Source organism: Orycteropus afer, unplaced genomic scaffold, assembly GCF_000298275.1.
Source record: "Orycteropus afer afer isolate SDZICR_OR568_19922 unplaced genomic scaffold, OryAfe1.0 scaffold00151, whole genome shotgun sequence".
Taxonomy (NCBI): domain Eukaryota; kingdom Metazoa; phylum Chordata; class Mammalia; order Tubulidentata; family Orycteropodidae; genus Orycteropus; species Orycteropus afer.
In genome coordinates, this window is record NW_006921738.1 from 6,798,732 (window position 1) to 6,816,263 (window position 17,532).

At 40.3% G+C, this 17,532-nt stretch overlaps 1 protein-coding gene across 1 annotated transcript in view; it reads left to right on the forward strand.

Moving 5' to 3' along the window:
- PLXNC1 (plexin C1) overlaps window positions 1-17,532 on the forward strand; it is a gene marked incomplete at its 5' end in the record, with an annotated part of 198,296 nt that overhangs the window by 47,158 nt on the left and 133,606 nt on the right. The window contains 2 exons of the mRNA XM_007946147.1: window positions 9,047-9,181; window positions 15,024-15,124. Of these exons, the coding sequence (XP_007944338.1) occupies window positions 9,047-9,181; window positions 15,024-15,124 (236 nt within the window). The remainder of the gene's footprint in view (window positions 1-9,046; window positions 9,182-15,023; window positions 15,125-17,532) is intronic.

Genomic DNA, 17,532 nt, shown 5'->3' on the forward strand with positions numbered 1-17,532 from the left:
AAAGACTGCTCCAAAAGAATAAAAAGAAGACCTACAGATAGGGGGAAGAAAATGTTGTTTATGACATATCTGACAAGTGTCTAATCTCTAAAATTTATAGAAAACTTCAACAACTTAACAACAAAAAGATAAACAATCCAATTAAAAAATAAACCAAAAAACCAAACTCACTGCCAGCGAGTTGATTTGACTCATAGTGACCCCTCCTTGGGTTTCGGAGGTGGTATCATTACAAAAGTAGATTGCCCAACCTTCCTTCTGAGGAGTGGCTGGTGGGTTTGAACCGTCAGCCTTCTGGTTAGCAGTCAAATACCTTAGGCACTACACCTCCAGAGGATATTAGCAGACATGTTACCAAAGAAGACATTCAGGCGGTTAACAAATACATGAAAAAATGTTTGTCATCATGAGCCATTAGAGAGTGCAAATCAAAACTACAATGAGATGCCATCTCACCCTGACAATGATGGCATTAATAAAATAAAAAAGAAAATAACAAAAGTTGGTGAGGTTGTGGGGAGATTGGAAGGAACTCTTATACACTGCTGAAAGATGTGTAAAATGGTAAAAACCACTATGGGAAATGGTATGGCATTTCCTTAAAAAGCTAGAAATAAAAGTACCGTATGATTCAACAATCCCACTCCTGGGTATATATCCTGAAGAAATAAGATCCTTGATGTAAATAGACGTATGCACACCTTTGTTCATTGTAGCATTATTCACGATAGCAAAAAGATGGAAACAACCTAAGTGCCCATTAAAACATGAATAAATAAACTGTGGTACATACATACAATGGAATACTACACAACAATAAAGAATAATGACAAATGCATCAAACATCTCATAATGTAGGTGAATTTGGAGGACATTATGCTAAGTGAAATAAGTCAAGACTAAAGGAGAAATTTTGTATGAGATCACTATTATAAAAAAAAGAAGGAAAAGATTTATACACAGAGAAAAAAAATTCTTTGATGAGAGCTCTGATGGTGTAGTGGCTAAAGCACTTGACTGCTAACCAGAAGGCTAGTGGTTCAAACCCACTAGCCACTCCTCAGAAGGAAGACTGGGCAATCTACTTCTGTAGTGATTCCACCTTGGAAACGCAAGGAGGGGTCACTATGAGTTGAATCTGATTCGATGGCAGTGAGTTAGAGTTAGTTTTCAGGGTAGGGAGGGAGATTGAGGGAAACTTACTAACTCGATAGAAATCGTGTTAATAAGGGTGAAGGGAAAGTAATACACAGTATGAGGGAAGTCAGCACAACATGACCAAGGCAAAGGAAGACACTGAAAGGAACATAAGAATAAAGGGCAACTATGATAATTACTGTAACATAAATGATCCTGCAACAATAGTAATAACAAACAATCATTTATGAATGGGTACGTAGGTAGACAGGTATGCTAACGAGGTGTGGGAAGGCATGGGGGAGTGCACTCACCTGCAGGTGTAGGTTTGCTGTGGATATTTCTACATACATAGTGTAGGTCCTGCACATATATTAGTATAAGCAGTAGAACACACAAGGACCACAATCATGGATACTTCTCAGACATAACCAAACACCTTGGGGGAGGAAGTACCTGGGCTTGAAGGAAAAGGACCATAGACTCGGGAGGCATCCATGTCAGTTGTCACAACATAGTTCATGAAGACAGTGCTCTGAATCCTGCTTTGGTGAGTAGTCGCTGGGTCTTAAAAGCTTTCGAGTAACCATCAAACATGCAACTATTGGTCTCTTCCCATCTGGAGCAAAGGAGAGCGAAGAAAACCAAAGACTCAACGGAGCAGTTAGCCCGAAGGACTAATAGACCACATGAATCACAGCCTACATGACCCCAAGACCAGAAGAAATAGATGGTCCCCAGCTACCACTACTGGCCATTCTAACTGGGATCACAAGAGAGAGCCCTGGACCCTGCAGAAGAAAAATGTAAAACAAAAATGAGATTCACAAAACAGACTAGACTTACTGGTCTGACAGACTGGAGGAACCTCTGAGACTATGGCTCCAAGACACCTTTCTGACATGGAACTGAAGTTATTCCCAGAGACCACCTTTCCACCAAGCAATAGAAGGACAGCACCAAAGAGGAACATATTCCTTAGAACAATCAATTATGTGAGATCAAAGGAACAACAAAAACGAAGATGAGAAGACAGGAAGGCATAGAAAATCTGAACGAAAGGAAATAGGGAACCCAGGGCAGAAATGGAGAGTGCTGACACATTGTGGTAAATGCAACCGATGTCATGGAACACTCCGTACAAACTAATGAACAAGAAACTAAATTGCTCTGTAACTTTCACCTAAAGCAGAATTAAAAAAAAAAAAAGAGAGAGGATAAAGCACATCGCAGGCACTGTGTCATTTCACTCCTACATATTTCACTATGCACCTCTAAAATACTATGGCCATTTTCTTAAATAACCATAATGCCATTATCACACCTTACGAAATGACCACTAATTCCCTCTAAACTCAACTAAACTCACTGCCATAGAATTATCTAATATCCAATCCTTGTAATTAAATTCCCTTTACAGACTTCAGAATGTCTTTTTGCAATTGTTTGGTTCAAATGGGTGTCTGAACAAGGTCTTCAAATCACATGTGGTTGTTCTGTCTCTCTTAATTTAGAGCCACCTCCCCATTTCCTTTAATTCCCTGCCATTGACTTATTAAAGAAATGAGGGTCTTTGTTCTTTAGAATGTCTTGCTTTGTGGGTTTGGCTGTTTGTTTTCTTGTGGTGCCTTTGAGTTTGTTCTTCTGTCCCTTCTGTTTTGTAATGCTAAACGGAAGTTAGCAATGAAGGCTTGATCAGATTTGGGCTCAGTGTCGTTGGCCAGAGCGCTTCATAGGTGATGCTGCCAAATGATGTTCTTGACATGAATTCCTCAAGAGACACCTGAGCAGAAGTCTTTCTTCTCTGGAGCCTCCTCGTTTGAGAATATTTCTTTAAAGCTAGCTTCCTGTTTCTTCCCCTCTATACTACCACTTTCTAGAACAGGATCAGCTGTTTGAATCTGACCTAATTAAGCTTATAAATTAGAGGTGTGAAGATGAGAACCTGGCAAGTCCATACCTTGGTCAGTAACTGCCTGATGGCTCCTTTCACTCACAGTTTTCTGTAGGATAGCATTGTCCGATAGAATTTTCCATGATGATGGAGATGTTCTGTATTTTAGTTCTCCAGGATGGTAACCACTCCTCACATGTAGCCAGTGAGCACTTGGAATGTGGCTAGTGTGACTGAAGAACTGAACTTTTGTAATTTTATTTTTAAAATTTTTATTGTGATTTGGGTGAAATTTTACAGAGCAAATTCATTTTCCATATAGCAGTTCAAACACATTTTGTTTCATGACATTGACTGTGGTTCCCACAGTGTAACAGCTCTCTTCCCACTTCCTCCCTGCAGTTCTCTTCCTTATGTCCTTTTCCTGTGCATTCCTGCCCCCTGAGCTATCTCCCTGTGCAAATACTGCCCTTCTGTTCTCCCAGGATTGATTGTTCTAAGGAGTGTATTTCCTTGGTATAAATGTTCAGCCTATATGCCTGTCTATTGTTTGGCTGGAAGCCCTGGGAGGGAGTTTAATTCCAGACCTGAAGGACAACTAGGGACTATGGTCTTGGGGGTTTCACCAGACTGTCAGACCAGTAAAGTTGGCCTTTTTTATGATTCTTTGTTTCACATTGTTCTCCCACTCTATCCAGGATCTCCTGCACCATTCCCTTTCTGAATGGTTGATAGTGGTAGATGGGCACCACCTAGTTTTTCTGGTCTTATGGTCATATAGGCTAAGGGTCACATGGTCCACTAGTCCCTTGGACTAATTGTTCCCATGCATCTTTGGTTTTCTTCATTCTTCTTTATGCTGGATGATGAGAGACCAATTGTTGCATCTAGATGGCCACTTCCGAGCTTTTAAGAACCCAGTCACTACTCACCAAAGTAGGATATAGAGCAATGTTTTTGTGTAGTGGGTTATAACATTGAGCTTGATATCCCCTGTGAGCATCGTCTCGAGCCCACAGGTCCAACAACTTGTTCCCTCAGGATGGTTGACTGTGGCTAAGAAGTTGTCATAACTTTGCCCACTGTTAGTTTGTTTATATGAACATTCTTACAGCACATACAAATAGCTATTTACATACATCATGTGCCTACCTTATATATGTTCATGGGTATATTCCCTTTTGCCTAGACATACCTGATCATTCAGCCATCTACTCATTTATTTACCTGTAGATTAGTGTTTGTTATTACTGATAATGCCGTATTGTGTATGTAAAAGTGTTTGTCTTTGTTGTCTGACCTCGTGTGCACCTCTCTGTATCTTCCTTTTCCTTAGTGTTACTGTGTTGGTCATTCAATTTTGGTATGCTGTCTTTCCTTTCACCCAAATCAATACTTGTCTCTTACCTATCTAGCAATATTCCCTCCCCTGCCCTCTCATCCCTCGTAACCAACAAAGAAAGTTTCCTTCCATATATAAAGCTTTCCTTGACTTTTTATAGTAGTGGACTAATACAATATTTGTCCTGTGATTAAGTTATTTCACTCAGAATAATGTCCTCCAAGTTCATCCATGTTAGGCAGTTTCACAGATTCTACATTATTCTTTAGTATTGCATAATGTTCCATTGTGTGTGTGTACCAGAGTTTGGTTATCCGTTCTTCTGTTGATGGGCACTCTGCTGTTGTGAGTAGTGCTGCAGTGAACATGGGTATGCATATATCTGTTTGTGTCCTGGCTCTCACTTCTTTGGGATATATACCTAGTAATGGAATTGTTGGATCAAATGGTATTCCTAATTCTAACTTTTTAAGGACTCACCATACCAATTGCCACAATGGTTTTATCATTTCACAGTCCCACCAGCCGTGTAGGAGAGTCTCAATCTCTACATCCTCACCAGCATTTGTTATTTATTTATTTATTGTCTTGATGAACTTTGCTATTAGTGCTGGGGTGAAATGGTATCTCACTGTTTTTTGATTTGCATCTCTCTAGTAGCTAATGAGGAGCTCTGGTAGCATAGTGCCTAAGGTATTTGACTGCTAACTAGAAGGCTGGCGGTTCAAACCCATGAGCCACTCCTAGGAAGGAAGGTTGAGCAATCTACTTCCATAGTGATACTGCCTCAGAAACCCAAGGAAGGGTCGCTATGAGTTGGATCCGACTCGACGGCACATAACAACAACAGTGGCTATTGATTGCTAACATTTCTTCATGTGTTTGTTGGCCACCTGACTATCTTCTTTGGTGAAGTGTCTGTTCATGTCTTCATGAACTGAATTTTTAATTTAATGTAATTTTAAATAACCACATGTGGTTAGTGGCTACCATTTTGGACAATGAGGCTCTACTTGTTGTTGTTAGATGCTGTTGAGTCTGTTCCAACTCATAGTGACTCTGTACATGAGAATGAAACACTGCCTGGTACTGCACCATCCTCACAATCTCTGCCATTTTTGTGCCCATCGTTGTAGCCACTGGGTCAATCCATCTCGTTGAGGATCTTCCCCCTTTTTTTTTTTTCTTACCCTCTGCTTTATCAAGCATGATATCTTTCTCCAGGGACTGGTCCCTTCTCATAACATGACCAAAGTACATGAGATGAAGTCTGGCCATTCTTGATTTGAAGGAGCATTCTGGCTGTACTTCTTCCAGGACTGATTTGTTCATTCTTCTGGCATCCATTTTCTTTTCAGTATTCTTCACCAACACCACAATTCAAAGGCATTGATGACTTGAGACACAGATTTTCCCGCCTTCTTTGAGATCTTATTGCTTTTGTTTGTTTATTTTTAAGTTATATTTAACATATTTGGTTGGTGAAACTGACTTTTGCAGGGCTGCTACTGAATTTAGTAGCAGTTTTGGGGCTCCAAGTGAGCCACTAGTTGCACTGGATCCATTTGGACTTGAACAAAAGCTGACGATGAGAGGGAGTCACTGATTGCAGTGCAAAGCCAAGATGTGGGCCCAGGTCCTGGGAGCAGGGTGAATGCAGGGCTATTCTCTGTGTGCCGTATTGATAAGGAGCATTTGATTAAAGAGCAAGTTCCTAATTGCCATCAGGATATGCAGGTAACAGACATGTTACTGATCAATAGATACACGAAAGTAGACTTTTTGTACAAAGAATCTCAGATACGAATTTTTTTCTTAACAAACCATATACCCAAAGTAATTGACATCCACAGAAGTAGAGATGTGCATGCAGCTATTATATTTGATGTGTTCAAACTGACAAAATGTTGGACACCTTCAATGTTTAAAGTATTATATCGGGCAAAGTGATAGATGTAAAGATGACTAAGACATGGTCCCTGCCCACAGGGAGCTTGCAATCTAGTTAAAGATTGTTTTCTATTATAGAATATCGATTATGTGCTAAACATCTTTTAAAATTCTCATTTGGTCATTGCAACATCTTCCTATAGAAGGCATTATTAGCCCCATTATAGAGATAAGGAAACTGAGACCTAGGGAGGTTAAGTAACTTGCTAGTTCAAAGTAGCACAGCTACTTAAAGGATAGAGTCAAGATGTAAATCCAAGCCCAAGCCACCATTATATCTCTCCTGGATTATTATAATAGTTTCCTGACTGGTCTTCATACCTATGCTTCAGATCCTGCACTATCACAGCAGCCAGAATGATCCTTTTAATTCATAACTGAGATCTGTCAGATCATGCGCTTCGTCTGTTCAAATTCTGCATGGCTTCCCCAGAGTCAAAGGCACCTAGAGTAAAAGGCAAAATCTGCACATAGGCCTAGGAGACCCTATCTTCTCTACCTCCTCTCACCTCTCTGACTTTGATCCCCACTCTTCTCTACTTCAGGGGCTCCCCTTAAGGTATGCTGGCTTCCTTCCATTTCAGGGCCTTTGTATTGGCAGTTCCCTCTTTTAAGAACATACTTCCTCCAGATATCTGAATGGTCACTCCATTACCTCTTGCGAGTCTCTAAATAAATCTCATATTTTCAATGAAACCTGCCCTAAACATATGTTCTCCATTCCCTTAACTCTCTTTGTTTTATCCCATATCACTTATTACATTCTAACACATTTTATCTGCCAACCATCTGTTAGTGTGCTGTATTGTAGTAGCTTGTGTGGTTGTATAGTGGTTGCTGTGATGCTGAAAGTTATACCACTGGTATTTCAAATACCAGCAGAGTCACCTATGGTAGACATTGGAGCTTCCAGATTAAGACAGAGTACGAAGGAAGGGTTGGTAATCTACTTCTGAAAATCAGCCAATAAAAACCTTGTGGATCACAACAGAATATTGTCCAATATGCATCAAGCTCAATTGGCATAACATCGTACAAAAACATTGTTCTGTATCCTACTTTGGGGAGTAGCATCTATGGTCTTAAAAGCCAGAGAGCAGCCATCTATGATGCAACTATTGGTCTTTTCTGCTCAAGAGCAAAGAAGAGTAAAGAAAATCAAAGATGCATAGAAACAATTAGGCCAAGGGACTAGTGGACCATGGGAACCTCAGCCTACATGACTGTGAGACCAGAAGAACTAGATGGTGCCCAGCTACCACTGCCAACCACTAGAAAGAGACCAAAATTGGAGATCCTGGATAGGAGACAAATGTGGAATAAAACTCAAAAATGCATAAGAAAAGATCAGGCTTGCTGTTCCTCTACAGACTGGTAAAACCCCCAAGACTGTGACCTCTAATTGCCTTTTGGGACTGGAATTTGACTCACTCCCATGGCTTAACTTTCAGCCAAGCAATATACAGGTGAACAATTACACGAGGGAGATGTACTCCTTAGAATGATCAATCATGAGAGATCAGAAGGGCAGCAGCTCAGAAGACAGAAATGCATAGGAAAGAAAGACATAGGGAAAAGATAACCACAAGGAGGAAATGGGAAGAGAGCTGTGACGCTGTGGGGATTTCAATTAATGTCATGAACAAAATGTATATGATCTGTTGAATGGAAAACGAGTTTGCTCTGTAAATTTCCACCCAAATCAAAATAAAAAGTTACATATATATATATATATAAAATCCAGCACCATATTAGAATACACACACACACACACATATATATATACACACACACATATATTCTAATATGGTGCTGGACTGGGCAGCATTTCATTCTGTTTGTGCATAGATCATCATGTGTTAGAGCCAACATGACAACTAACAAAATAATGATATATTTTATAATTTACTTGTTTTTAACAAATGCATTAACTATTAATCAATTTATTATTTTAACAAATGCATTAACTATTAATCAATTTATCACGCCCTCACACACACACACACACACACACACACACACGTGAATGTAAGTTCTCTGTGGGCAGGGATTTTTTTTTTTCTCTCTTTTTCCATTTTGATCACTGCCACTTTTCAAGCACCCAGAACAGTGCCTGTTACATAGTGGATGTTCAGTAGTTGTTTGTTGACTCAAGAAAGTGAAACTCAGGTATGTCCAATTTCAAAGCCATTGAGTCACACTTGTTGATATTTTATTTATGTAAACATGCCTATTTATCTATACCTATTGTCCTAAATAGTTTAAAATGCATGACCATGTGAAATAGTAAAGGAAAATCAGAGTAACATATGCAGATATGCATCGAGCCTACTTGCTTTAGTTTTAAGGTCACTCACTCTTGGCTCTGTACTAACCAAACTGTCATCTGTGACCTGTGTGATAGGGCCAGACATGGTCTGCAACTGTGGGTAATGAACTTCCACCAGTGAGACTACTGTCCCAGCATTTGAAGAGTGGTTTATTTTTTGTGTGTGACATTGTCCCCGACCAAAGCAGAAATTCTGTGCTTGTGATAACCAGCCTTATTGAAAACTGAGACATGAGAGGGTGAATAAGGAACCTGGTACATTAGCCAATAGATGTAGAGAGTAAGAAGGAATGTGGTTTTAGAATTAAGCTGCAAGTTTTGCCATCCTACTAACTATTCAAAGTATTTAATTAAAATCCTGTTTCTCTTTTTGAAACAAAATAAAACAAAACAGGTTATTCTTGGTGAGAATTTGACTTCAAATTGTCCAGAGGTCATCTATGAAATTAAAGAAGAAACACCTGTTTTCTACAAACTTGTTCCTAATCCCGTGAATACCAGCTACATCTATCTAACAGCTGGGAAAGAGGTAGGTGGAAATACTAACTATTGTCCCTGACTTATGAATAAAAAATATTTAATTGATGCCTTTACCTAGTAGTGAAGCTTTTACTTTGACTACTGAGTTTAAACACTGCTGCAGGCTTTGGGAGGACCCACAGTGGTTCACAGGCATGGAATTAAAAACCATAGTGACAGTAAGTAAGCAAGAAATATTGCCTCTTTAGACATTTTATTATTGGCTATATTTCCAGTGCCAAGTTTCTCAGAGGTGGGTGTGCTTGCAAATGGGTGCATAATCAGCAAGGTAACTGGATTTCCACATTTATTGTGTGGGCACTGAACAGTTAGATGTGTTTATGAATATACCCAATGGGACTGGGTTTGGAATTTGGGGTTAATATCAGGCCACCATCTCATACACATTCATGAACTGGGAAATATATGGCCCTTGCTCTCCTCTCTTAATATATTTGGCTGTTTCAGTTTTTCCTCTTGCTTCTGCTTCCTGAAATAAAAATAATACCTTTTTACATTATATTCATCTCTACAAAGCGATCTCACCAAGGGAAGGGGGAGGGAAACTAATTTTTAATGACTCCCTATTGACTGTGTACTAATGGCTGTTCTAAGCATAGTCTCTTTCTAGATACAGAATGTCTGAATATATATATGTAAAAGTATAATAAACAGTGTTAATGAAATATATTAATAATTTAATGAGATGACGTTACTCTTGTTTTATAGATGAAGAATCTAGGGCTTGGAGAGGTTAAATAACTTGCTCAAGGACATACAGTCAACCCTCATTGTGTATAGATTTTATATTTGAAAATTTGCCTACTTGCTAAAATTTGTAACCCCAAAAGTTCAATACTTGAGAGGCTTTTGCAGTTGTTTGCAAATATGAGCACGTGCGGAATGACCGGAAATCTAAGTTGCCCAAAGTACACATTAGCACCTAAGGTTGAACGAAGCAACACTCTGCCTTCTTGTTTCAGCTCTCTTATTATAAGATCTATTTATTTATTTTTTTTTGCGATCTATTTAGTGCCATGTTTTTCACATTTTTGTGCTTTTGGTTGGCGATCATGCTGTTAAAATGGCCCCTAAGTGCAGTGCTTAAGTGTTGTCTATGTTCTTATGTGCAAGAAGGTTGTGATGTGCCTTACAGAGAAAATACAAATGGTAATTCATTCTACCATCAGTTCTAGTGCTATTGGTGGTGAGTTCAGTGTTACTGCATCAACAATACATATTGAATAATGTGTCTTTAAACAGAAACACACATAAAACAAGCTTATGTATTGATCAGTTTACAAAAATGTTGTGACCAGAGGCTCACAGAGACCTACCCTGTATTTCTGCAGGAGTAATGGTATTTGCTATTTCAGTGTTCAAGAGGCTTTATAGAGCATAACTACTGCATAGGATGAGAATTGACTGTACATAAGTTAGGCCTTGTCAGAACTAGAACTTAAACTCTGCCCTAATGCTAAAGCCAGTGCTAAATGAGATCAACTCTTGAATTTACAAAAACTGACAGGCCATTCTGGCATGTTGTGCCACAGCTACTTGAACACAGAATGTAACCAAGACTTATATATGGATATGACCTATGCCCTCAGCCCACCCCTGTTGTCCATTCTTTTTCTCTCATTCTGTGGAGAATATGATGACCTCAATCTACTTCATGTGTTGTTAGAGCCCCAAAGTAGGTGTGCAAGCTTTTAGTAGCCTCTGGTATTCCTGAAATGGCCATTTCTATTTTTGGCCCATTGTACATTGACCACATTGAGATGGCTACATCTGAATGTCACATACCTTTGTAAACCCCTTTCTTTCCACACAGAATCTTCCTGGCACCTTACTTCACCATTTAAACACTTTTTATTATGGTTATTCCCCAGGAATGCCATATTGAAATATTTTTGTCTACCCAATAAAATGAATATGTTAAGTAACAATTCCCATTCCCAGGCTTTACTTATCGAGGTACATCTCAGAACTCTCAGTCAGAGTACAGACTGTGCTACTGCACAAGCTGATAAAATTCCAGCCAAAAGCCAAGAAACTTGAAGTCTTGCTTAATATCTGTGTATTTTCCATTTGGCTCTTTGAAATACTGCAAATAACACATAAGTCCTCACTACTACTTTTATGGACCGCTTAGAGTGGGAACATTGCAAGAGCAGTATCAGCAGATCCTCATTTACTAGAGCATAAAAAGTTGTGGTCTCTGGTCATTCAAAGCCTGAAGCCCTGAGGATAGTTGAAGACTGGGCATCAAAGCTGGTTACTCCTACATTCTGCATTTAGGATTACTCCAAAGACCTATTAGTAAGACTCTGGTTGTCCCTGGATTCATACCCAGTGTAATACTTAGGCAAAAACTAAGGAAGAGCCTTTCTTAAACTCTTGGTGATAGACGGTGAAACTAATCTATAGAACATCCTTAGACTGCTACAATCTGTGGCCATTAAAAATAATCATATGGACATACAAGAGTTGATGTGGAATCATCACTCTAGTGTGTTATTAAGTGAGTAAAGCAGGTCCAATGTACTATTTATTGTGTCCTCTCTCTTACCGGAAAGGACATGATATGTTTGCATGTTTAAATACATTGAGCAGCAGTTCTCAAAGAATGTCCTGGAGACTCATATTCCACTAGATGTTCTGAGCAAAAATGGGCTTAAGACGAGACATTACTGACTGTACCCCATGGTGGTCAGCATATTCCAGCACTCTCAGAGCCTTGTGCCACGGAAACGTCTTTACCTTCTCATCCTAAGATTTCATGTGTTTCTTGCATGGGACACTTCTTCCATATAATAATGATAGCCAGTATTTGAGGATTTAGCATGTACCAGACAATGTTTGTAATACCCCGTTGGTAGTCAGCACTACCATCATCATTTTACAGATTAGGAAACAAGTTTAGAGAGATTACATGACACTTTATTAAAACTGTCCAGAGTTTAAAAGATGCTTTGTGAGCTGCTAGGAAAACTGCACATTCTGATTTTCTGGCTCAGACTCATTGTCTGCCCAGTGCATCTGTCAGAGCAGTAAGGACTGAGAAATGGAAGGATGTGGTCATCCTCCTGGAAATCAACTTAGACTTGAAGGATGTCCTTCAGGATGTTCCTTGATTCCTCATAAACCCATTCTAGAACTATGTGTCTCCTTAACCTTTTTAAGGAGTTACTTATACTTTCTAGTGTGTAAATTTCCTGGCACAATGAGTTCCAGAAGTGTCCTTATTACCTACTGGGTGATTTCGCCTCCAGAAAAGGTGTGATGCTCAGGCACCTTCCAATGCCCTGCTTTGAGGCTCTGACTGACTGAGCACCTCAAATGCCTGGATCTTCCCAGCACAGGTGCCTGCTCTGGGGACTATTTCCTGACAACCAAAGAGGAGGTTCTGTTGTTGTTGTTGTTAGGTGCTGTCTAGTCAGCTCCGACTAACAGTGACCCTACGTACAACTGAATGAAACGCTGTCCAGTCCTGCACTGTCCTCGCAATCCTTGCTCTGCTTGAGTCCGTCATTGCAACCACTGTGTCAGTCTCTTTGAGGGTCTTCCCCCTTTTTGCCGACCCTCCACTTTACCGAGCATGATTTCCTTCTCCAGGGAGTGATCGCTTCTGACCACATGACCAAAGTAGGTGAGATGAAGTCTGGCCATTCTCACTTCCAAGGAGAATTCCGACTGCACTTCTTTCAGTACAGATTTCTTTGTTCTTCTGGCAGTCCATGGTATTTTCAGTATTCTTCATCAACAATACAAGTCAAAGGCAACAACTCTTCTCCAGTCTTTATTCATTGTCTAGTTTTCACATGCATTTGAGGCAACTGAAAATACTACAGCTTGGGTTAGGCACACCTTAGTCTTCAAAGTGACATCTTTGATTCTTAACACTTTAAAGAGGTCTTATACAGCACATTTGCCCAGTGCAGTGTGACATCTGATTTCCTGACTGCTGCTTCCGTGGGTGTTGATTGTGCATCCAAGTAAAAGGAAATTCCTGACAACTTCAATCTTTTCTCCAGTTACTGTGATGTTGCTTATTGGTCCAGTTGTGAGGATTTTTGTTTTCTTTATGTTGAGGCACAATCCTTACTGAAGACTGTAGTCTTTGGTTTTCATCAGTAAGTACTTCAAGTCTTCTTCATTTTCAGCAAGCAAAGTTGTGTCATCTGCGTATCACAGGTTGTTAATGATTCTTCCTCCAACCCTGATACTGCATTCTTCTTCATAGCCCAGCTTCTCAGATTATTTGTTCAGCATACAAATTGAATAAATGTGGTGAAAGGATGTAACCTGACGCACACCTTTCCTGATTTCAAACCATGCAGTATCCCCTTGTTCTGTTCAAACGACAGCCTTTTGGTCTGTGTACAGGTTCTGGAATTCCAGTTCTTCACAAGGTTATCCATAAATTGTTATTATCCACACAGTCAAATGCTTTTGCATAGTCAATAAAACACAGGTAAACATCTTTGTGGTATTCTATGCTTTCAGCCAAGATCCATCTGACATCAGCAATGATATCTTTGATTATACGTCCTCTTCTGAAGCTGGCTCGGATTTCTGGAAGTTCCCTGTCAACATACTACCACAACCATTTTTGAATTATCTAAAGCAAAATTTTACTTGTGTGTGATATTAATGTTATTGTTTGATAATTTCCACATTCTGTTGAATCACCTTTCTTTGTAATGGATACAAATATTGTTCTCTATCAGTCGCTTGGCCAGGAAGCTGACTTCCAAATTTCTTGGCATAAACAAGTTAGCTTTTCCAGTGCTGATCTGTTTGTTCAGATATCTCAATGGGTATTCCGTCAATTCTGGAGCCTTGTTTTTCACCAATTCCTTGAGGGCAGCTTGGACTTCTTCCATCAGTACCATTGGTTCTTGATTATATGCTACCTCCTAAATAGTTAAACATCGACCAATTCTTTTTGGTGCAGTGACTCTGTGTATTCCTTTCATCTTTTTTTTGATGCTTCCTGCATTGTTCAATATTTGGCCCATAGGATCCTTCAGTATTGTAACTTGAGGCCTGAGTTTTTTCTTCACTTCCTTCAGCTTGAGAAATGCCAAGTATGTTCTTCCCTTTTGGTTTTCAAACTCTAGATCTTTGCACATTTCATTATAATATTTTACTTTGTCTTCTCGAGCTGCCCTTTGAAATTCGTTCAGCTCTTTTATTTCATCATTTCTTCCATTCCCTGTGGCTACTCTCCAGAAAGTGATGTGAGTGCTCTCCTGGTTTCTTTTATTCTCAACTCCAGTGGAGTGGGTGTGAGCAAGCAAGCCAGGAGCTGAGGTGATGAAGCCAGTCCTAAAAGAGGTATATTTAGTTGGGTCTCACTACTGCTTCTCCTCATTTACATATCTGGTGCTAACTTCCTGCTAACACTTCTGGGGGCAGAGCCTCTTGTATCCTTATATGCTCATTCCCAAGTACTCTGACCACATGTTGACTGTTTCTGTATGCAAACCAGATGACCTGATTCCACGATCCCTATAGATAGAATTAGCAGATCAGCAACCTGATTGCACATTAGATTCACCGGCGAGAGCTCTTGAACCTCTGTACTCCTAGACCCCACCCCCCAGACTTCCTAAATGAGAGTGGCAGAGGGTCTGGGACCATGTACTTTTAAAAGCTCCCCAGGTGATTCTGATACAGCTGCTTCATACTCCAGAACTTGAGAACCATCGCCTGATGGAATTCTGGAGGCATTAAGAATTTGAGTTGATAAATATAACCTTTGCAGCCCTTCATCAGATAAGGTGTTGTAGTTTTTCTGGTGTTGCTTATAAATCCATCTGAACTACTGTCATCTTTATTTTTAGGTTAGGAGAATTCGTGTTGCAAACTGCAGTAAACATAAATCCTGTACGGAGTGTTTAACAGCAGCAGACCCTCACTGCGGTTGGTGTCATCCACTACAAAGGTATTTCCTGAAACCTTTCTCACATTTTTGAAAAACTCTCCTGCACGGAACACTTGTTGCCCTACTTAACAATGCATTTCAATGACCTGGGGAAACTGATCTCTTCACCAACTAAACTATCATTGTGTAATCCTAATTAATTCTCAAAGATGTTCACAGTCATGTCAGTTCTACTAAATATTTGGCCTGGACCACCCAGAGTTTCCCAATCTGGGAGGGTAGGCTTGGGAGGGGGCATGTGGTATTGAGAGGGTTCATTTTGCTTTTACTTTCTAGAGTCCCCCAAGACTCAAGAGAGAGGCAAAAGGTTCTCCCTTGGAGAAGATAAAAGAATAGGGCTGTTTGAAAATTTTCAAATGACTCTTCATAATGTCATGTATTCTTTTTGCTCTGTGGCAGCCTTATTATTTATGGTGCTTTCTCCTAATGGGGGGTACAGCTGGGGGCCGGATGTACAGTCTTGGTCTCTAGGCAGAATCTGCCCAACCTCATCATGAATTACGATGTTCATGACCCATCTAGGCTCAGGGGTGACTTGTATCATCTTCCTCGCCATAGCAGTTCCTAGCATCGCTGGGACCAGCCTGGTTGGATTTGCTGTTGCCATGACAACCCAGTACTCAGCCTCTTGCTGTAGAAGCGAGGAGGAGAGAGCCTTAGCTGCAGCTCAGGCAGGAAAGGGAAAAAAAAAAAAATTAACAGTGTCTGTCAGTTTGGTGCTTTCAGTTTTTAAAGGTGCAAAAGGATAAGAAAGAGCAGAAGAGGTACAGAGAAGCTGAAGGCTGAACAAGGGGCAGTTTGGGGACAGGAAAGACGAGGAAGAGAACTGGAGTGCATACAGGGGAGGAAGCCAAGTGCAGTGAAGGGAGAGGTGGAAATACAATATGACCAAGAGGTTCGGAAACAAACTAAAAATATGGGGATGAGATTAATTAAGAGTTCCTGGAGGAAGTCAAAATCCGAGAGGCAGTAAGACTTGTAATTGCCCTTGCCTTTGGCTCTGCTTCCTTACCATGTTGTTTCCGTCAGAGTCATTGGCAGACAAAAGAAAGAAGAACAGCAAAATTCTCATGAATAATTGTAATTGGGTAGGAACGTTTTCTTCTTGCCGCTAGCCTGAGACTAGAGTTTGAGAAATTAACTGATCATGAAAAGTGCTTTATCGTTCCACACCCACTAAGCAGTTTTGCCATAATCTTTCAGATCCATTTCATTTATGTAGGTTCCCTGTCTATATATATAGTGCCACATGCAGGATTTAATTCAGCAATAGTTGTAGTGATGATGGTGGTGGTGATGATGGTGATGGTGGTAGTGGTGGTGACAGTGATGGTGCTGCTGATGGTGGTGGTGAGTGATCATTGTTGTTGTGTATTGTTGAATGAGCTCCAATTCATAGTGACCCTATAGAACAGAATAGAATTGCCCCATAGGGTTTCTGAGGCTGTGATCTTTACGGGGGCATATTGCCACGTCTTTTTCTCCCATGAAGTGGCTGTTGTTGTTATATGCTGTTGAGTCAGCCCTGACTCATAGCGACCTTTCTTTGGGTTTCCAAGGCAGTATCACTATGGAAGTAGGTTGCCCAACCTTCCTTCTGAGGAGTGGCTGGTGGATTTGAACCACCAGCCTTCTGGTTAGCAATCAAGTGCCTTAGGCACTATGCTACTATAGTATGCTACTTACAAGAAATGAGCCATTAAACCATCTAAGATGCAACTCTTCTGAAGCAAAGAAGAGTGAAGAAAATCAAGGGCATTTGGAAACAATTAGTCCAAGGATATGATGGACCATGAGACTAGAAGAACATAGTGAAGTGGCTGGTAGGTTCAAACTGCTGACCTTTCAGTTAGCATCTGAGCACTTAACCATTGTGCCATCAAGGCTCATGTGGTGATCGTGGTACTCGTTGCCATTGAGTCGATTCTGATAGTGGTGATTAAATAGTCACATGTATCATCTAATAGCTACTGTATTGGTCAGCACAGATCTGGGGTTCATGGGTGATGTCTAGATTGGTGATATGAATTGGGAGTTGGTAGTGTTTGTTGGTGTTTGTTGTTATTTTTATTTTATTTTATTTTGATTTGGGTGAAGATTTACAGGGCAAATTCACTTTCCATACAGTAGTTCACATATACATTGTCGCATGTCATTGACCACAATTTACCACAATGCAACAGCTCCCCTCCCACTTCCTCCTCATAGTTACCTCTTCCCAGTGTCCATCCCTCCATGCTCTCCTATGCCCTGAGCTGTCTCCCTGTGCGCAAGTAGCCCTTCCTTCTACCATGATTGTTCTCTCCAGGGCATGTGTCTACTTGAGGTAAATGTTTAACTCACATGCCTGTACCTTGTTTGGCTGGAAACCACAGGAGTGGGTTCAATTCCAGACCTGAAGGGCAGCT